The 21,344-nt window shown below is 40.2% G+C and overlaps 2 protein-coding genes across 5 annotated transcripts in view; one reads left to right on the top strand and one right to left on the bottom strand.

The window, feature by feature from the left end:
* Positions 1–3,966: 3,966 nt before the first annotated feature.
* On the top strand, positions 3,967–10,642 carry LOC134867837 (small membrane A-kinase anchor protein-like). 4 transcript variants are annotated; one of them, XM_063888690.1, is made up of 3 exons: positions 3,967–4,433; positions 5,581–5,810; positions 6,566–10,642. In XM_063888690.1, exon 3 carries the CDS (start codon positions 6,592–6,594, stop codon positions 6,850–6,852), a length of 261 nt encoding a protein of 86 aa, XP_063744760.1. In that variant the 5' UTR covers positions 3,967–4,433; positions 5,581–5,810; positions 6,566–6,591; the 3' UTR covers positions 6,853–10,642. The 4 variants fall into 4 exon arrangements, with proteins under 4 accessions (XP_063744760.1, XP_063744759.1, XP_063744757.1 ...); XM_063888689.1 differs by having other exon boundaries at positions 5,581–5,815; XM_063888687.1 differs by having other exon boundaries at positions 5,581–5,820.
* A 1,703-nt stretch (positions 10,643–12,345) lies between these two features.
* The window catches only part of hibch (3-hydroxyisobutyryl-CoA hydrolase), a 29,148-nt gene continuing 20,149 nt past the window's right edge, over positions 12,346–21,344 (bottom strand). Inside the window, exons 8-14 of the mRNA XM_063888576.1 lie at positions 18,826–18,971; positions 17,609–17,695; positions 17,443–17,501; positions 16,764–16,845; positions 15,174–15,293; positions 13,289–13,322; positions 12,346–13,142 (exon numbers count right to left, since the gene is read on the bottom strand). Of these exons, the coding sequence (XP_063744646.1) occupies positions 13,027–13,142; positions 13,289–13,322; positions 15,174–15,293; positions 16,764–16,845; positions 17,443–17,501; positions 17,609–17,695; positions 18,826–18,971 (644 nt within the window). The 3' untranslated portion in view covers positions 12,346–13,026. The remainder of the gene's footprint in view (positions 13,143–13,288; positions 13,323–15,173; positions 15,294–16,763; positions 16,846–17,442; positions 17,502–17,608; positions 17,696–18,825; positions 18,972–21,344) is intronic.

Raw genomic sequence — 21,344 nt, 5'->3', positions numbered from 1 at the left:
CTGACTGTGGAGACAGACAGTTTAAACCTGTCAGATAATTTTTTGTACCCTTCTCCTAATTTATAATGTTGGATTATCTTAGCTTTCAGGTCAGTGGAGAGTTGTTTTGAGGTCCCCATCTTGCCACTCCCTAAGAAAGAACCTAGGCCAGGCACAGCCAGCTATTACCTATGTTAAATAGCCTTTTTCATGATTGGTTCCACCTGTCTTTGTAATTGAAGGTCTAATGAGCTAATCAAAGCAATTTTGTGCAGCAACCTGTCAGCTATAAATCCGTACAGGTGTTGAAATGAATGCTATTTATAAGGGTGCCCAAACTTTTGCACATCCCATTTTTTGCATTTTATTTTATTATAATAAAACTATGTAATGCTACCCTAAGAATTTTGGTCTGGAAAACACTAAAACGTCTACATCTTTGTAGGAAAACAAATGTTGTTGCTGTGATCTTCTATTATAAAGGAAAAGCAAATTGTCATGAAATCTCAGAGGGGTGCCCAAACTTTTGCATACCACTGTATGTATTTTACATTATCTGACACATGCTATTTTTCATGCTATTTTTGTATTACTATACCCTGACTTTAAATGATTTGACCCACTATACTATGACATTTTTAACCCATCTTTTGACATAGAATACTATGACTTTTTACATGATATTTTCTAATTAATTTACCATGAGTTCTTTAATATTTTTCAAAATATTATACTATGAATTTTATATATTTTTCGACAAACTATTCTATTACTTTTTTCATAATATTTCAAATGACTTTATATAACTTTTTTACGAATGTTTTGACATGGGACGCTGACTTTTTTCATGATATTTTCAACATACTATACTACGACTTTTTTAATTTTTCAAAGCTTTTGAAATTCACAACATAATGAGGTTGGCACACAATGTGACTGCATCAGATCACTGTGGGATGCTTTTATCCAAAGAGACTTGTATACATTCATTACTGTGGACAATCCCCATAGGAGCAGTTTGGGTTGAAGTCTCTTGCCCAGGGACACAACGACATGCTGACTGCAGACTCGAACCTACTCTCCGCTGAGCCAAAGATCAGCGCACTACCCCACTGCTGTGTTGGCATGCATGGTTCATTATGTGTTCTTTTTGGCCAAGCTCCAATACACCTTTGTAAACATCAGACACATAGTGATGAGAACGTAATAATGCAACTTCAACTATACATTAATACATTTCTACGAACAATGAATTAATACCCAGTAATAAAAACAACCTACAGACTTAATGAGGGGAGCTGGTTAAAGTGTGTAAAGGTAAGATATACAGAACCTAAACTTTACTAAAAATGTTGAACTCATTAGCAGCCACAGAATAGAGCCTAGTAAAGGACCTAAGAGCTTATAGAAAAATAAATGTTTTTCTTTTTGAAGTTTATCCTTTACCTTGTTACGGCTGTCTGTGTTGCTGTGCCTGTTTCCCTCCAGTAGCTGTGCACAGGTGTGCTGCGTTGCTGTAACGAGGTGCAGAACGAGGGGCACCTGGGAAGGATGTAAAGCTCCAGTGCCCACAGCAGAAGAAGAGGCGGAGGTCTCTGGGTTTCTGCCTCTGAGCCTAGGATTCATATTAGTATATTTGGCATGTTTCATTGTAATTAATCCTATGGATTAGATTATTTTAAAGGTGTCTTCTGTGGTGTATTTGGTGGAATTTTGTTAGCCCTATAGGGTTGGGCATTACAACCTAATTCATATTTAATAATTTAACTGAAGAATGGTGTTATGATTGCACTGAGCATATTTTAAAATAAGAACAAAATATAATAGTAAAACAAATTATGAATATATGTGCCTCTTGATTTTTCAACAGACAATATCAACAGCAGCATAAACCTTAGAAACCAAACTGAGACATTCCCTCTAGTGTCAGCTTTTTATTTAAACGACTTCATAGTTGGATCATGAAAACATTAAAGATATCGATATTTACCTTTTAAATATCCCACTTGTCCTCCCATCTCCTCCCCCCTCCCCTCTGCTAAAACAAAAGAGAATAAGGGTTAAAATCTTCCAATAACTTGTGAACAGCTGAACTGAATATTTGTAAAATGTGTAAAAAGAGTACATATTTAGATTTGTAACTTTTTGCATGAAGTCACACTTAGTTTTGCTCTCCCAGGTCTCCCCTTGTCTCCTCTCCTTTCTATACCTTATAATGTTTTTCATTTTGGAAAGCACTTTCAATTGCTTGTGTTGAAAGGTGCTATATAAATAAACTTGCCCTGTTTGCCTATAAAATGAACAAATACAGAGACAGGTAAATAACAAGTAGAATGTATCGGATATGTTAAAAAGATATATATTCTATTGTAACAATTACTTCCTATGCAGAACACACACACACACACACACACACACACACACACACACACACACACACACACACACACACACACACACACACACACACACACACACACACTGAAATGAAAGTGGGGTTCAATATAACAAATCTGGCACCACGACGTACCCATATCTGCTGCAGGTCTTCAAGGTGAACCGGCTCTGGCATCTTAGAGATTCTGTTAGACTCATCCTCTCACCTCCCCTCGTGCCACCTTGCCTTTTGTCTCGTCTTTTCTCTATGAAAAAACAAATGCAGACACAGGCAAATTGCAGGTGAAATGTATTGAAAATGTAAACAAATATATTTAACTTTGATATGAGATTGCCCTCCCCTTCCTCTCCTCTGTAGTCTTCTCCTTTTTTTCTTCTCCTGCTACTTCCCTATCCCTTTTGTCTCTTTTTTTCTCTTCCATATTCATCTTGTTACCTTCTCTCTCTATTTCTAATTCAAAAACATTTTCCTGCCCTTTAGACCTCTGTACCTACTACAACTGCTTATACCATAACAGTTATTCCCTGCTTAACCTCCTAAGTGTGCCCTCTGCTCTGTGATCCTTGTCACTGCAGACACTTGGCCCTGGATCCCCCCCAAATATGTGCAGATACCCTACCTTTTAATGAAAATGTCTTGCTGCAGCATAAAACTTGTTAAAAATTATATCGGTCGATAAGTAATATGGATTGAATCAGTCAATTGAAAAAGTGGTGGGGACATGTTCCCAGCATACTCGATGTGAATGACACCTATGTCACCAACACTGGTGGTGAGTAGGAGCTGGTGGAGGACTTCCGACGGCACCAACACACTCCCCTCATACACCAGTGAACATCCAGGGTGCGAGCATTGAGATTGTGAGATCCTACAAGTACCTGAGTGTTCATCTGAACATTACACTGGACTGGACGGATCATTCTGTTGCTCTCTACAAGAAGGGACAAATCAGATTGTATCTGCTGAGGAGACTGAGGTCTTGTGGGGTGCAGGGGGCCCTCTTTCAGACCTTCTATGACTCTCTGGTGTCATCAGCCATCTTTTATGGTGTAATCTGCTGGGGCAGTCAAATGACGCTGACAGAAAAAAACTGAACAGACTGGTTAAGAAGGCCACCCACTCCTGGGCAGTCCTCTGGACACCGTGGAGGTGGGGGGAGACAGGAGAATGGCAGCCAAGCTGTCGTCCCTGCTAGACATTGTGTCCCACACCCTCCAGGACACCCTGTCTGCACTGTGCAGCTTCTTCAGTGACAGGCTGCTTCACCCTCGGTGTCTCACAGAGAGATACCACAGGTCCTTCCTTCCTGCAGCAGTCAGACTTTACAACCAGCATGGCCCCTGGTAGACCCCCCACACACAAGAAAGACTGTTGAGATCTTGTGCAATAAAATGGCAATATGCAATCCAGACACTTTTCTTAAATACTGTGCAATTACCACCTTAATGTGAAATAAATATTCTTTCCTATTTTCTATGATGTTTCAACAATTTAAATTACGTGTCACCAAGTTCTGAAATTGCTTTCACACATTTCTCAGTATGGCCCCCAGGTGGCAGTGTTGCTCCAGTCTGTAGCACAGAGAGCCGCCATGTGTCACTGCGCAGCGGCCGGACTCTCCTCCTCCTGAGCGCCGTTGCAGATCGGGAGTTCCCGGAGAGTCAGTCAGACTGCAGACGGCTCACAGCTGACCTCTCCCTCCGCTGAGCAGCTCCACTCCACCCGGGTGAATGCAACAGGGAGCCCGTCTGACGGCTGGGATATTTCCCCCTGAAGAGATTATTTTTCAGTCTTTTGTGGAGCTCTTCATCCTGCAGAAACAGAAACAGGGAGCAGCAACTTGAAATATAATTTTGTTTCTCACACAAACCTGTAAATCAACCCGCCTGACACTATCTGAAGAGCCTAGGAGGAGGGAGGAGATGCCGAGCGTCAGCATGATGTCCGGATTATTTTTTACTTGAACGACCTTGGGTTTTTAGTCCTCCTGTCGCTGGATTATTGTATTTAGTTGGAATGGAGAAAAAGCTGCCGCATTAGCCACTCTCATTTAAAAGTATGTACAGCTACAGTATCATTCACCCTGTTGACATTTGTAATCTCATGTTTGCTTTTCCTCCTGAGGCTCAGTTATGTGGTTTGACCCAAATCCCATCATGTCTGACAGATAGTGGATGCTCCCACAACTGAGGTGTACATCAACATTTAGACATCTTGCAGGAACATACCAGAGGGTATGGTGATCTCTGTCTTGAGGAGTGCACCTCCAAAACCTTGTCTGACTCTGAGGGAGACACCCTGCTCTGCATAAATGATTCACAGCCTGCTGTTGTGCAGTTTTTCTGAATGAAGCACATGTTTGCAGTGTGCAAGGGCCTGTAGTCCTGGAGCAGGAGCTGTCAGGCTGGATCAGACCCGGTTAATGGAACAGATGGGAGGCTTACAACAGCACAGCATCAGGGCACTCGGATAGAGACAGACGTCCCCATGCCATGCAATACAAATTAGGGTGAGGAATTGAGTCACTGTGAGGTAGAGGAGGAGTTTAAAAGTGACCCTGCAGGGGTGAGCAACAGGAGGCCTTTACCTCGGCTTGGGTCATATAGCTCCTGGTAGGCTGACTGATGGAAAGTAAATGACTGAAATCCTTGCTCTATTCTTATTTTATTCATGATTTATTTTTGTTTTATTCTGTCCTGCAAGGGTATTAAGTGTTCTTTTTAATCACATAGCTATGTGTTACTCTGGTTATTACCTGGGAAAGGGGAGATAGTATTGCTTTTTTGTTATAAATTCAAGATTCAAAGGCTTTGTTGTTATGTGAACAAAAGGGAAAGTTTAGTTATGGCAATGACCATTTTAAGTCCCAGGCTGCTTCAACAATGCATCATAAATATATCATGTTTTAAGTGACCATGTAAATTCAGGAGTATATATACATGTAAATAAAATAATATATAAAGAACAGAAGGTAATATTAAATACTGTACAGTGAAAAAAAATACTGGTAATTGTAGCAATAAAATGCAAACAGATGAATGAATAATGAAGGCACTTCACAGAGCTCAGGCGTCAAGCAGTCTTATAGCCTGTTGGATAGAACTGTCCCTGAGTCTGCTGGTTTGTCTACGTGTCTACCTTTGTGTATGAAAAGTGCTTTATAAATAAAGTTTGAATCAATTTGACTCTCTTTCTCTCTGCAGTTGCGATGAGGTCTCACCAGGAAGGGAGCAGGACTGCCTGGTTAACACAGGGATGGACCCCCAGCACCTTCTAAATCTCCACCCTCTAATGTGTCTCACATGTTCAGACATGGATGGGAGGGGGAGTGGATGACAGGAGCGCAGAGAAAGGTCGAAGGGAAGCACAGAGCTGAGCTGACCGTTAAAACTTCCATGTGTGACATCTCACCCAAAGTCTCTCCCACCCTACAGTAAGGCAAGGCAAGTTTATTTAGCATCTTTCAATACCATTCAAAGCCATTCCAATATAGAATAACACAGGTGTAAAATGCATGAATACAAGTTACAGTGCAGTGTAAGATATGAATAGTTCAATTAAAAGCAGCGACAAAAAGAAAAGTCTTTGATCTGGATTTAAAAGAGTTGCAGCAGACCTGCAGGTTTCTGGGAGTTTCTTGCAGATATTTGGAGCATAATAACTGAATGCTGCTTCTCCATGTTTAGATCTGACTCTGGGGACTTAAAGCAGACCCATCCCAGGAGACCTGAGAGGTCTGGATGGTTCATAAGGTAGCAGGAGATCAGAATAAACCGTTCAATGCTTTATAAACCAGCAGCAGTACTTTGAAATCAGTTCTTTGACAGACAGGAAGCCAGTGTAAAGACCTCAGAACTGGAGTGATATGATCCACTCTCTTAGTGTTAGTGAGGACTCGAGCAGCAGCGTTCTGAATCAGCTACAGCTTTCTGCTAGAGTTTTTAGTGAGACCTGTAAAGAGTCGAGTCTACTGAAGATCCAGACTCAAAATCCTGATGTATCATTAGTCTTTTAATCCTACATGTATTCTTAAAGTGATAGTAGTCTGACTCAGTAATTGTTTTAATGTGACTTTTGAAATTCAGGTCAGGGCCTATTACTACACCTAGATTTATGGCTTCTTCAGTTGTGTTGAACATTGCCGATTGAAGCTCAGCGCTGACTTTGATTGGTTCCTCCTTCTTACAGTAAGTCAATGCGACATCCTCCAGAGTATGGGGTGCGTCAAATCCAAGAGGAGCGACTCCGTGGCCCAGAATGCAAACTCCAGAGTGGAAGGCAAGGCGAGGGGGGAGAAGGCCTACCTGGTCCACTCGGAGACGGGCTCGGTGGAGTGCTCCCCCAAGACCAACCCAGTGCTGATGGAGTACGCTCACAGGCTGTCTGAGGAGATCGTGGCCCGGGCCGTGCAGCAGTGGGTGGAGGTTGACCGCCGCTACGGAGACATCCCCTACATCGAATGTGACGTGCCATGACACCGGGAGGAGGGATGTCTCAGTCCTTGATACTTGAGGTGGTTAAATAAGGCCAATAAACACCTTCAATCAGAATGAATCCTGCTGCTCTGAGAAGGGATGTGAATGAGCTGCCAGTAATTCAGTTTGACCTACTTTTGGATTGGATTACTCTTGGATTGAACCTAAAAACCCTCCTCCTCCTCCTCCAAAGCATTCCGCTCACATTCCTGTGATTATCTGTAAAAGCTGGATTCTGTTGGTTTTCAGCTGGATATGCTTCTCAGATCGTATTGGTTCCCTCTGCGGCTGGACTCAAAGCAAGAAATCAGAAGCTATCAGATATTGCTTTGGAAATGTAATGTCCCTCTTTGCCAGTGAAAGCCTATCCCAGCCATCGACGCTGTCCAGATATCCCTCCTCTTACGGAGGTGGTTATTAATAGATCCCTTCATTTGGTGGTATCATCAGGTACCCTAACCCTCCTTCTGCTCGGACAGAAAGCCTGGCAGGCTGAACTCCTCCCTTAATGGCCTCCCTGGGGATCCTGTGGAGTAGGGCGAGCTAATAGTCGAGGAAATAATGTGCACAAATGATGTTTCCTGAAGGACATTTTGTTTACATTGTTTGACAACTTTTTTTCTGATACCCTCTCCGCAGCATAAGAAAGGATTGACACACTTTCCGGAAGGATTTGGATGGCAACAGAACTTGGTTTTCCTCAAAGTGTTTCAGGCCTGTTCTTTTGTCAATATTGTGTTATTTTAACCAGGAAATACTGCCCCATAGAGAACAAAAGCACAAATATACAAACCTCGATAACACACAGCACTTCAATCCAGTCCGTACGTGACTTTTTCAAATTTTTTGCTGCGGTTACATAACTAAGAGCAGCGATACTAACCAGGAGACAGAGCAGATGTTTTTGGAGAAGAGGTTCACAACCACCAAAGTCCTTATGAATGCTCCTCTGAGCTAGATCACATTTCACAGGTCAGCTCTGTTCTGTCACAAATGCTCTAAATGATGTCATTGGGATTCGCCCAAAATTCAATTCACATTGCAAGCTTGTCTGTACTGGATATGATTGAGGACAGCACTTAAAACTGCCAAACCACTATTCAATATTATTACAGCAGTAGGAATAGCTATGAGAATACTATCAATGTCTGCAACACATTTTAATCATACTTATAAATAGTTTTTTTAATCTGCTTATAGCACTGTATTATAATTACAAATTAAAAGTCCTTGTTAATATTCATAATGCTTTAAAACTATAATCACAACAAATAAAGGTTTTTTCTAATGATGATTAATAATTGCTGGTCAATGCCAGCAATTATTAATGCCATATGAAGTCATCATAAAATGGTGCTCATAACTATTTGACAGTGCTATAAGTAGATTTTAAAGTATTATAAGTATGGTTATGATGCATTATAGAAATACAAATCGTAAGTTAATACTTCAGCACAAGCTAATAAGCCATATAAAACAGTGGTGGAAGTTTCTCCCTCCTCTTGCCTTTTCCATAACAGTAACTGTATTGACAGAAAACTGGTAAAAAGCAATGTATCATACAGCTGATACATATTGCATTTGGAAATCTAACTACTGCAGATGTCCAGTGCTTATTTTAGTGAAGAGCAGCATTATAGAGTGGTGTATTTATGTAGGCTAACCTGGAAGTTAGCATAGCAAGCGCCCCCTTGACAAAAAGCAATGGGATTTTTCTATTGGATTTCCGAATATTTAAGAAAAAAAATGTCTGTGGCAATATCTCCACATATTAACACCACTTATATAATAGTTGAGGTGCAAAAGCAATCAATCCCCAGAAGTAAAAAACTAACGTTAGGCTTTAGACGCTAAAGGTGGCTAATGTTCACATAATGATGTTGAGAAGTGTCATTTACCTCCGTTTTTAGGTCACAAAACAAAGTTTAAGTCATTGTGTGTTAAACATAGATTTTATTTTGAGAATCATACCAAAAACCAATTAAAAAAAACCCATCAACTTTAAGGCAAGGGAGCCTAGAAGTGCTAACATACTAACTAATTTCCGGGTTTAGGACTAATTTGTGTACTACTAATGGGTTAGGTAGGGATGTATTTCTCCAAAGAAACTTCATGTGTTCTATAGAATGCCTCCACACACGTCACTCTTATCAACTCCTAAAACATAATCCGCATTGAGAGATTAATCGGCTGGGTCGTCCCAAACATGTTGTGAACACATTGAAGATTAGGGATGACCCGCCATACTCCTCATGCTTAATCTGTGGCCATTTGTTTTGCTTTACATCAAAAGATAAAGGTGAATGTCTGTTGTGTTCTGTCTCACTTTGAGTAAAAAACTAAAGGCCTGTTTCAATAGCACAAGCGCTGGTGGCAGTGAGAGGAGAGATGGAAGTTGGGTCAGTTTAAGCACATTTTCTTTATCGTCCACATGCTGGAGGATCATTTTAATTTTTCTGTACATGTTCTTAATGTGACCGACACATATATTTCTTCGGCTATACATCTAAGATGTTGCCTTAACATTGATCAGGATTTACTGTGATGTGATTACTGAGAAAAGTTAAATTTGTACAAAATGTGGCATCAACTTTGTTCACAAAACATTCAGTTTTTTGTAACACTGGCAACGTTTAAGGTTTGAATTGGATTTTCCTTCAGAAAGCCATAAGTGAAAAAAAAAAAAAGCTTTTAAAATCGGCTTCACTGTGAACGCCTGTCTTCATCCAACATCCGTCTTTAGAGTCTTTCACCAGTGACTGAAAGGCTGCCAATGCTTCCGTATGGAAATCCTGATTTGTTATTAAAGGTCAACAATGTTTAATTATTTAATAGCAGCGGGTGTTTCAACAGAGATGGGGGATGCTGCTAAAAATATGCCATGAACATTTAGGACCTATTTATCAGGAGGTGCAGGGTCTGCAAGGCTGCCATGCCCTTTGCTATTTACAAATTGAATGGGGGCTTAACCCTCCAATAACTGTGTCTTTCAAATCTCAGAGTAGCTAGTTTTATTGAACTATTTCTGACATTTCATAGAGAAACGGTTAATTACACATTTAATTGATGGATTGATTTATAATAAAAAATAAATGCTACAGTCCATGGATGTTAAGTTTACTAAAATATATGACCAAAAAACATCCATTCATTAGCCTTGTTTGCTTGGAAACTATCAAGTAGTTACAATTGGTCCTCTCTCAATCGATTTATTGTGTAATGAGTTGCTTCATGGATGTTTGGCAGCCACACCAACTGCAACACTCAACCTGCTAGTCCTTCATTTCCGAACACTACTGACCCTATTTGGAAATTCAAGCAATTGACTGATCTCTTTAAGTATTTTAAACAATGTCCTCACCCTCTTATTATATCAACATTTCAAGAAGCTTGTTTAAAGTCAGGTCAGGCTACGATTAGCTAGAAACCGATACAACACTCTGTTTTACAACAGTTAAAGTGACCCAAAGAAGCAGCAGCAGCAGCAGCAGCAGCAGCAGCAGCAGGGGAGTGTGGCTGACTTGACTGTAAAGTGGAACACACAGAGAGATAAGCAGTAGCAGGACTCACCTGCCCTCTCCCCACTCCTTATCTGCTGCTGAATGAGTGAGGAATGCCCCCTGGGAATGAGCGGTAAGATGAAATAGGTTGGCCTGTGAAAATATCATCATAAATAACTTAAAAGGTGTAACTTTTAGCATCATGCTTGAGCCCAATATTCATTTACTGTACATTCAGTATGTGTGAAAACTAATGCCAATAAATCTGATGTATGCCTTCTTTCATTGAAGTACCTGGAGATTATTTACTAAATGGCTACCGAACAACTTCTATCCGGTGCTTTCCAACACACGAGTGTCCCCTTACAGTGTTTGTTTAAAACACCTGCCCAACATGCTGCTGCGTCCTGTTGGAGTGAACACACAGCCGGTTTAAAGTTCAGCTTGATGAAGAGCAAACAGAAGGATTTACAAGAGGCTGCTGGCTAGCGGCTGTTTGGAAGCAGAAAGGAGCCGTAAAGCCTGGGAGTGTTTCTGTGACGCAGACAGGAACCATCACTCTGTTTATGGCAGCTTGTTGATCATAAAGCATGCAGAGGTCAAACTGTCTCACTGCTGCTGGAATATGAAACACAAACAGGGTTGGGAGGGTTAATGTATGCCGTTAAAATTCTCTCTTACTAAATGTAATCATCACATAGAGTAATGTATTAATGTTGTTACTTTTTGTTTCCCTTAAACATCCCCTATTATGCAAAATACACTTTTTTCTGACTTTTATACATAAATATGTGTCCCTGGTGTGTAATGACACTCACAGTGTCAGAAAAAACAACCCTCTCTCTTTTCCTCCTTACCCACATACATCTAAAATGGAGCTGATCCATGACTTGACGTCATATCGGAAATGTCGGCTGGCTTTACATTGAACTCTTGGCAACCTCCCGCCCATGTCGACTAGATGAATTGCCCCCAGTAGCAAAACACTTGATATGTTTTTTATATATCTGAGACTATAATATATGCTTCAGAAAAAGTATAATAGGAAACCTTTAATGTCAAATTAGGATAGTAGAAAATGGATATCAATAAGATATCTTTACTGAAGTGTATTCTAGACTGCAAGACAACAGAACAATGTAACCTTAGAAAAGAAAATCAAAGACATTTTACTTTAAAAGATTGTCCTATGAAAACAAAAAACTGCCTTTGAAAGTGCAAAACACAAACTACACGTTAGAAGAAAATATAAAATGTGTGCGTACTGTATCAGTGTACTGTATCATCAAATGTGGTACCATATTTAAAAATATTTCGCAGCATTGGAATCCTGCTAGTATTCATCAATTTTGTTTTATTCTCAGCGTAATCTGATTACCTTTTTCCCCCTGTACCTGTAATTGAATAGATACCTTTTTTAGTATCCTGTTAGATGTATTCTGTTACTCTCATTACCTGCACACAGATATCAAAATAAGTGTAATACCGAGTCGCATATGTGACGCAGGTGGAGAAAACTCCTGCCAACACTAAAGGTTTATTACCCAACATGCAACTACAATAAAAGTTTACTACTTATCTGAGCTGCTGCTGATAACAAACAGGCCACAAAAGATCCTACCCTCAAGAAATGTAGTTCTTAAACATACTCAACAAGAAATGCTACTTTACCAACTGTCTTTATTGCCCTTTGATGTAACATATCGGGATACCTTCTCAATTTAAAAACACACTACATCACACACATACAGGACTGTATTTGTAATGTAGCAATCATGTAAATGCATTCAGAACTAAGGCTGCGCATTTATTTGGAATTGTATTGAAATCGCAACATGGGCTAGTAAAAGCAGGAAGCACAATATTTGTTAAAGGTTAAATTTGTGTTAAAATAACGTTTCTAATGAGCTGCAGAGATATGCTGGCCTTCTGTTAGTGTTCCTCAGACTTAACGACGTATTTGTGAGAAGAAAAAAAAAAAATCACACCATGATCATTTTAATATACTTTAATGCTAAAGAGAATAAGAATGCTAGAATGATAAATTGCTCCTATATTTTAGTCGCAATATCAGTATTTTATTTCAAATCATGGAACCCTATTCAGAACCTATATAGATACACTTCTAAGTCTGCCACTGAGAACGGAAAAATACTGGAAAAAGACTAAACAAAACCGGAGAAATGGATACATCATCTGCATTAGATGGAGTGACCACACTGCAGAAGATCAGATGAAACTGATCCAAGTCACATCAACAAACACCCACAGGAAATGTAATAAAGCACTCAGCGGTGAGATCATCGCTCCTCCATGTATTCCTGATTATGCTGCTGTGCGGCAGATTCCTTGCATTTGCAGCAAAAGAGTTACTGCTGTATAAAACACTCGGCAGCAGAGCCAGTTTACTCCAAACATTTCTCATGTGTGACACAGGGCAGCTGCTAGCTACCTCTTCTGCTACTATTTTAGAGTTGTGAACATGAATCAGACCTCCTTCTCTTTTCCTCCACTGCAGTGGAGCAGCCTGGATTTTCCTGTTAAATGTCACTACAGTATTTAAAGATATATACTGAGATATACAGTTCTTGTCCTAAGCGAGTACAGCCCTCTCACAGGACCGAGCACACGGGGGAGGGGAGGCTTAGTGGTGTGTGTATGGAGGTGTTCAGCTTTAGAACATCAGGTCTTTCTCCCCCAGAGAGGAGAAGCACTGCTCCACGCTCTCCTCCGACACCTCCTCCAGCGTGGACGGGTTCCACTTGGGATTCTGGTCCTTGTCAATCAGCACTGAAAAACACACAAAAAAATCACAACCTAGAAGAACAATCAAAGGATGTCAAGCGAAGCAGAATAATATTGAATGATCCTTTCTTAAACTTTTAAAATCAAGAGTGCAATCCATGTTAATTAAGCTAATATTTAAATTCACTTACCGGATCGTACACCTTCATAAAAGTCACAGCCTCTCTGCAAAACAACAAACACTCCCATGAGATTCAATCCTCTTATGGTTCACTCCAGCAGATGAAATAATAGCTAATCTAAAACAGCTGTGCTATCATCACCATCCAGCTTTATGTAGTTGTTTTTCACTCTGGATGTAGTCATTATAGGATAGGAATGGGTGAATAAGCAATTTATCTGCCAGTTAAGGCACCCATTGCATTCACTAAAATATGAATGTGCAATAAAGTTTAATGTCAGAATAACTGATATTAAAAGGAACGAATCATAACTACATTTTTCCAATATTGCCTTTAGTGCCGTTTATCAATCCAGATTAGAGCGAGTCACTGAGTGTTGGAGACATCGGCCAGTCTCACTGGCACTCAGCTTGTCGTTCTCAAAGCGGCATTTTAAAGACTGATCAGAAATGGCTTTTATTTAGAAACCATGATCCAGTAACCCACAGATCTTGTTGTGAGCAGTTTCATGTAGGAACTACTTTCCGTCTACCAAACTCCACTCGCCAGGGAGGGAGCCTCTATCTACAGGTCAAGGTACTCTTCCTGCTGCAAGGGAATACAGTAAAAAGAAAATAGTTCCAACTTTAAAGGTCACCCATTATGCAAAATCCACTTTTTCATGTCTTTTGTACGTAAATACGTGTCCCCTGTGTGTTCAAAGAAGTTTCAGGAAAAAAGATTCACTCTCTTTTTGTCCTGATTCATCTCTATAAAAACCTGTCTGAAAATGAGCTGATCAGATTATGGCCACTTTGTGATGTCACCCCCCCACTTTATAACCTGAATCTCCTCCCATTGTGTTTTTTAAACCAGTCACTTCTGCAGAAGGGCGTGGCCAGCAGCAGCTCATAAGCATTTAATGCTACAGGCACAGAGTCAGCCTGTCTGGCACAGGGCGGAAACAGAGGGGGTTATGGGATGCTACAATGATCTGTTTGGTGGTTCAGCCAATCAGAGACATGTTCTCTATATATCCTGGACCTGTATTATACTGTTGATAAAAGAGTATAATAGGGGGCCTTTAAACTGTTCACAAGGTCTCATAACTAAAAACAACGATCATTTGGATTTCATACAGTATATATTGGATAATTGGGAATGGATGGGAGGTAGTGCAGCCGTCTTTCAATCAGAAGGTGGTCGGTTGGATCCCAGCCCTCGCAGTTATCATGTCGATGTATCATTGGGCAAGATACTTAATCCTGATGCCACGGTGTGTGAAAGTTAGCTTCTAACTGGCACACTCCTCTGTATGAACGAGTGTGAATGGGTGAATGACTCGCAGTGTATAAAGCACTTTGAGGAGTCGTAAAGACTGGCTATAGAAACACAGTCCATTTACCGTTATCATGAGTGATGACTTTTTAAAATGTAATGTTTTTACACTTTGAGTACACTTCATATCAGAGCAACCGCTGATAACGGGTCATAAAAGATCCCGCCCTCGATAATGAAAGTTCTTCAAACACTAACCAAGAAAAATGTATGTTACATTAACAACTCTCTTTATTGCCCTTGAGAAATAGTGAACCGCTAACTTTGTTTTTGTAATGGGATATTTGGGTGGACAACAAGCACACAAAGCTGTTTTGTTGTTGATAAACGAAAATAAAATGACAAAATAAATAATTAATATAGCACTACAGGTAATATTAAAAATATAATGTTCTGATATTTTTGGGTGACTGTAAGATAATAAATACTGACATTTAAAATATACAGATAAATGCAAATGAATATGTTAATGAATGCAATAATTTGCCATTCCTACCCAATTATGACCACTGCCTGAGTGAGTGAAATGAAACTGTATGAAAATGGATTCTGTTAGAATGAGTCTGTTGGTTTTTACCATGCAGGCCTGGCTCAGCCGATACTCCATTACCAGCACGTCCTGCAGGCTCAGAGCGGCCCCCGCCTGCAGCTGCTTGTAGGTGATTTTCAGGGAGGTGGGGGACATCCTGGACAGCGTCTGCAGGAGGAGACACTTCTGTGTTAGAGACTAGGACAGAAAATTGGTGACTCAAATTAAAACTCATTGAGCAGAGGATAAATAATACAGGGGAAAGCAGACAGAGACGGTATGAATGTTTCATGCACATGGCCAGATCGAGAGTCAGTGGTGTAGTAGTAAACTGAGGAAGTGGGTTTATAATAAATATTTGATGCCCGAGCTGACCCCCCACTGGCTGTTATTCAGAGTTGCACGGTTTGAATGAAAACAGGAAAACATGTTTTTGGAGCCCAGCTGAAGGAAAGGGATTTAAGTTAAGCCTCAGAACAGTTCTTCAACATGGACATATTTAAAATATTACAGATCAAATAAACAGAAAATAAGAGATACCAGCAGTTTTATTAATCCTGGAGTGGGTGGAGGGGGGTAAGCTGGGGCATGTGCACTGTTACATAAGATTATACGCCTTCTCCCAGGTTACATCTCATCTGAGTGAAGATGATGTGACAAACTAAATCAGAGATGAGAAGAGTCAGCGCAGCACCCAATAATGACATAATCACAAATTGACTAAAAGTGAAATAGATACTCCTAACTGATATTGTCATATGTTTTCTTATGGTTTACACTTTAATAATGATTGAGTTTCTCCTTGTAAATTCAAAACATGCTTGTGACTTAGAACTGTGGTGGTGTTTCAACGGTCCAAAACATTCCCATTAGGAAAACGGGCTGCAGTTAAAAAAATTAAAAAAAACAAATGTTCCAAAACACAAACAAATGAAGAAACATCTTCAGCAAATTGACATAACATGTGCAGGGTTTACTAAAAGCGTTGAATAAACAAAACGCTGCACACAAAACACATCGGTATTGGGGGCACCAAAAAGTGAGGCACACAGCCGGGACCGGAGCGCTTGGCGACGTTAGGGGATTATAAAGTTGCGCAGGTGTTGTTGGACATTTTTAAAATATATTTGCCTCGTTTCTGAAGCTGCAGCGCGGTTCTCCTAATAGAAATGTTTTGGGTCATTTAGCGCATTAGCACAGGTCGGCCACCGTATAAAACAGAGGAAGGGAAAAAAAAAGAAAAAGAGCAAAAAACAAAATAAACAACAAACTACAAATCAGCAGTCATGGTTGCCAGTGGCCATTATCAGAGGTTGTTTAGTAATGTCGTTCTTATAAGGTTTCAGGTCACTGAAAAAGGTTTAGATAATAAGCATGGCACTTTTCACCCTGTTTTTTAAAGAGTTACAGTAACATGTCCAAAACTGAAATCTGTGTCAATCTTTACAGTCAGACAGCATGACATGATAATATTGTCCTTTTGAATACACATTACTTCTGAGAAAGAAGTATATTCCTTTACATTTTTAAAATGTAACATGAGCAAAGTGTAAATACATTCTATTATATTTTCGGTAAACATGGTCATTGTTTATTACAGCTTGAACATGACAGGAGTTATAAAACATCCTACTGTACCTTTGCTTGTTTGTTGGCGAACTCGGAGCCGTCTGCCTTCAGGTTCTGCACGATGCCCTCCACACTGCTGGAGCTGAACAGCCTGAAAGGGGGTGGGGGAGGGGTATCATTCAAGCTTGGAATCAAAAGTTCCCTCAAAAACATAATTTCCCCGCTTTCAGTGTCTTATCAGTCCATCAGTAAAGCATAAGGCCCTGGCTCAACGCCACCTAGTAAGCTGGTTCAATTCCCGAGCCGGGCCAAACATTACAGGCAATGTCCTGCCCTCTGTCTCCCCCTTTCACTCTCAGATCTCCCAAAAAATACCTTCCTTTGGGCAGTAAACCCACAAATACACCCAGTATAAAAATGTATTTATTATAATAAGTGGAGAGAAAAGTATAAGCTCAATTGTTGTCCAAAAAATTATACAACAAGTAGGGAAGACAAGGATTTATCTCATATTTCAAACAAAAGGAAGGATAATTATCTGTAATAAAAGTCAGATTATCGACTGTGAATGTAGAGCAATAAACGCGTTGATTATTTTAAATGCATATACAGTCATGTACAACCTCTGGTGTGTCATATATTTATAGTTAATAATATACGAATGAATACAAGTATTCAATGAAAACAAAACCCACAGCTAAAAATAGTCTAAGCGTTCAGAGGACAGGAAGTGAGCCCTGAAGCCTACCTGTCAATGTCAGACATGTGCTGGTCCAACACGAAAGGCTTGTCAGCGTCCAGAGCGCTCTGAGGACAGAAGCATCATCAACAGACATCCTCTGAAGCGTTCACAGGACACTCTGTACTGAAGCTGTTCTGGATATTTGTAGTGATACACGTGTAAGGGTTCTGACCTGGTCCTGGTAGGAGTCCAGTACTCTGGAGATGTCTTCAGCAGAGGGAGACTTCAGGTCCACCAGCTCCTTCTCCAGCTCCGAGATCTGCTCAAATAAAAGCACAACATTTTGTAAATCTGCAGCCTCTGTACATGTCTCTGTTAGATTCTTACTTTGAGAACTTAAATCATTTTTGTGATACCTTTTGAAGTTTAGTTTATGATTAAAGGAGGGTTTCCTTTTTTTAAACATATATGTTATGCTTTATGCCATCCGCTTAAAATGACTTTCTTTTCCTGAGCCTTGACTGTATATATTAACACTAAATACGTTTCATTATAAATAAATACATTGTGTGACATCACGGTGACTACAGTCAATACTCTTCCCTCAGAAATGTCTGAATTTCTTCTTCCCTGTGCAGGTTTGAACTAATAAGGCAGCACTGGGAAAGTGTAAGTGCACTTAATAGGTTTCAATGTGTGTTTTCCTTCACTTAGAAAAACACATACGAGATGCTATAGATATAGAGGTGATTTTCCAGCCTTGTGTTGGTCAATCTTGTGGAAAATCCGCCCCACTGCTTGTCTGTCCTGAAAATCAAGGTCACAGTCCTAAACAAACTGTGCTGCGGGCGCCCGCTGCTCTGACCTCGCACCAACAGCAGGACAAACACAGCCTGACTCTGGAGCAGCCGGTATGTGTTGGCAGCTTCAGACAAGAGTGAGACACACAGTGACTCAGCATCCCATTTACCAGTTGACCTTTAACCTCCACACTCCACTATTCCATGCAGATGAGCTGCCAGGTGGGTTAGATCGCGAATTTAAGGCAGTATATCTGAAGTCCTGGCTCATCAAGTTTTTGTCTGCAGTCTCTTATATCAACCATGAAGATAAAAACTCAAAAAGCAAGAACCCTGCAGGTACATTAGCTTTCAATAAGCCAAGTGCTACTTACAGGAGTAAGAATTAAAAAAAACCATATTATCGGACAAGTTGCAGTAAAATCAGGTGGGCTTTCAGTTGCGACTTGTGTTGCGATGTGCAGACTTTCTGCTGTCCTGATATCAGTAGGTCCATTTTGGGGCCGGTATAGCAAACTGGTGTGATTTTGTTGAGGGGTGCCACACGCAGTGAGACTCCTCCAGCATCTGTGTTTGGTTGAAACATCCTCGACATAGGAAAGGCAGCTGGGAGGAGCAGTGCACGGTCTGCTCACATGAACTATCGTACCTTCTGAGACTCTACAAAGTGAGTGGCGACTCCGGCTCTCTGCACGTCACGACCCTTGAGACGGAATCCCGTCAATGCCAGAAATAGTCCCAGCTGCCCCTGCAGCCTCGGCAGGAAATGGCCCCCTCCAACGTCAGGGAAAAGACCTGTCAAAATAAAACAGAAAATACAACAACAATTACACTAAAGCAGGACATACACTGGATTTTGGGTCTGATTTGATACGAGTGTTGCTAAAACTACATATATAACGTCCTATAACACAACACTTGTAATGTTTAAACTTGAAAATATATATCCATTTGAATTTTTCAACAGCTAGCAAGGTTTCCTGAGATGAAGAAGAATTTCATTACTAACCGCCCCATGAATACAGAATATTAAGCTTCTGTTATAGATGATATTGCATCACACTAGCATTCATACAACAGCTAGGGTTGGAACTTATTTGTTTATTGATTATTTTCATGTACACATGTCAATCGTTTAGTCTACAAAACATAAAATACAGTGATACCATCAGCAGGGTTTTGTCTAACCTTGAAACAGGGGCGCTGCGCCCTCTTAATGTCGGCGTGCGCCGTCAAACCAAAATGCAAATTTTCCCTGTAAAATTAAAAAAAGTGATGCCAGAAAACAATATTTATGTCCGTCAAAAACGGAATAATTGCTCTAAAATATGGAAATGGTGTCAAATGTCTCTTCAGATGGCAGGGACAGCTTTGTTTTTACGGAAAATAAAAAAAAAACATTTCTCGTAATTAAAACAATTATAGCGATTTCAGAAAACGAATACGTCGCTGAGAGGCTGAGGCCGGCCCTGTTCGCAATTGTGTGACACGCTATCAAAAAAATGACTTACTGAGATCAAAAAGGAAGTGAATAATAAAGCGCTTTAATGAAAATAACGAGACGATCAATTTAGAACAACAAATGTTGATAATAATCCAAGTAATCGTACAGTTTGCAGTCGACGAAAAATACAACGACCCTGTCGCCACCCTCTCTTCCGCATACACACCTGCCTCAGGTGATCAGGTGATTATAATGAATTCCTATGAGTGCCGCCCATATCCATGTGACCCAAACAAACCAACCCATTGCAAACACACACACACACACACACACACACACACACACACACACACACACACACACACACACACACACACACACACACACACACACACACACACACACACACACACACACACACACACACACACATCTTATAATAATAATAATAATACAAACCATTAACCAAATATGAACTAGTACAAACCTAATTTGATAATTAAACAAAATATATCAACAGTTTACATTTCATGGCCCCTACAACAATTAAATGACTCACTTAACTAATGGATTCATCCGTTATTTGCTGCAGTTCAACAACTAACTATTTAACAAGCATATTGCAATTTATGCTGATTGTAAAAAAAAAAAAGGTTAGCATTCTTTGTGCTCCATATGTAATACTTATCCACCTCAGCCAGAAGTGATTTACATCCAGTAGGATTAAGTACATCCGTTTTCAAAACAAAAAAGTGATTGCTGGTAAAAATCTAAACAAGCGGCTTACGAGCAATTATGATTATGAAAGATACACAGCCTTAATCTGTACAGAACCCATTCTGATTCTCAATAAGGTTTCCATTTGATTTCAATATTTCTGACAGATTCCATTGGTCAACGTCGGGTTTCTGATGGCTTTTGTATCGTGACAAGGGGGAAGGGGGATTATATGAGTTGACCTGATTCACGGCTGATAATGTAATATCATAAATGTGGCAGATTATGGCTGTTGTTCAGAATGTGAGTACTGCCGGGTCAAATCTGTTAATCCTACCACAGAGGGGGTAAACGTGAGGGTACGAGTGTGTGTGTTTGTTTGTGTGTGTGTGTGTGTGTGTGTGTGTGTGTGTGTGTGTGTGTGTGTGTGACAGAGAGGAATGAGTGTGTGTAGTGATAATGCTATTCTTCTAAACTTTAAAAACACACAGCTATCATGAGGAAAAACTATGATACTTTATATTAAGTACTGGATGTTTTTCAGTACTGGGTCTTTGAAGGATGGCTGCTGAATTTTAAAGTGTTGTTGGGAGTGATGGGGGGTTTGAGGAAACAAGGGCCATAAATAAATGATAGACAGGGTCCCCTTGTGGGAAATGGAAGCCCTGATCACATGATTTCAGAGTGCCACAATATATCGGAGATACAGTATTAACATGACAGTCATAAGCCAGGGTTACACAAGGATTTGGGGAAATTCGTTCAACTTTATCTGTATGAATTCAATAGTTTGTTGAAAGACTTTTTACTCTTAAACTATTGGCCATTTTCAATGCAAACATTATGATTTTGGATTACAGGAAGGAGCAGTTGTAACTACTTATTATTCATTGGGATTAACAATGGCTAATGCTAACCTTGGGCTGGGGAGGCTCTATCTGGAACACACAGAGTCCATCAATGCTGGGAAGAGGTTACATACTCAGTGTTTTTAAATCATCTTGTTC

This window comes from Eleginops maclovinus, chromosome 7 (assembly GCF_036324505.1).
Source record: "Eleginops maclovinus isolate JMC-PN-2008 ecotype Puerto Natales chromosome 7, JC_Emac_rtc_rv5, whole genome shotgun sequence".
NCBI classification, from domain to species: Eukaryota; Metazoa; Chordata; class Actinopteri; order Perciformes; family Eleginopidae; genus Eleginops; species Eleginops maclovinus.
The sequence above is the reverse complement of the archived record's forward strand: the minus strand, read 5'-3'. Positions and strand labels throughout refer to the sequence as shown.

What these genes read in the sequence shown, in the direction of transcription:
- LOC134867837 (XM_063888690.1), top strand. Translation starts at nt 6,592, where the DNA reads ATGGGGTGCGTCAAATCCAAGAGGAGCGACTCCGTGGCCCAGAATGCA.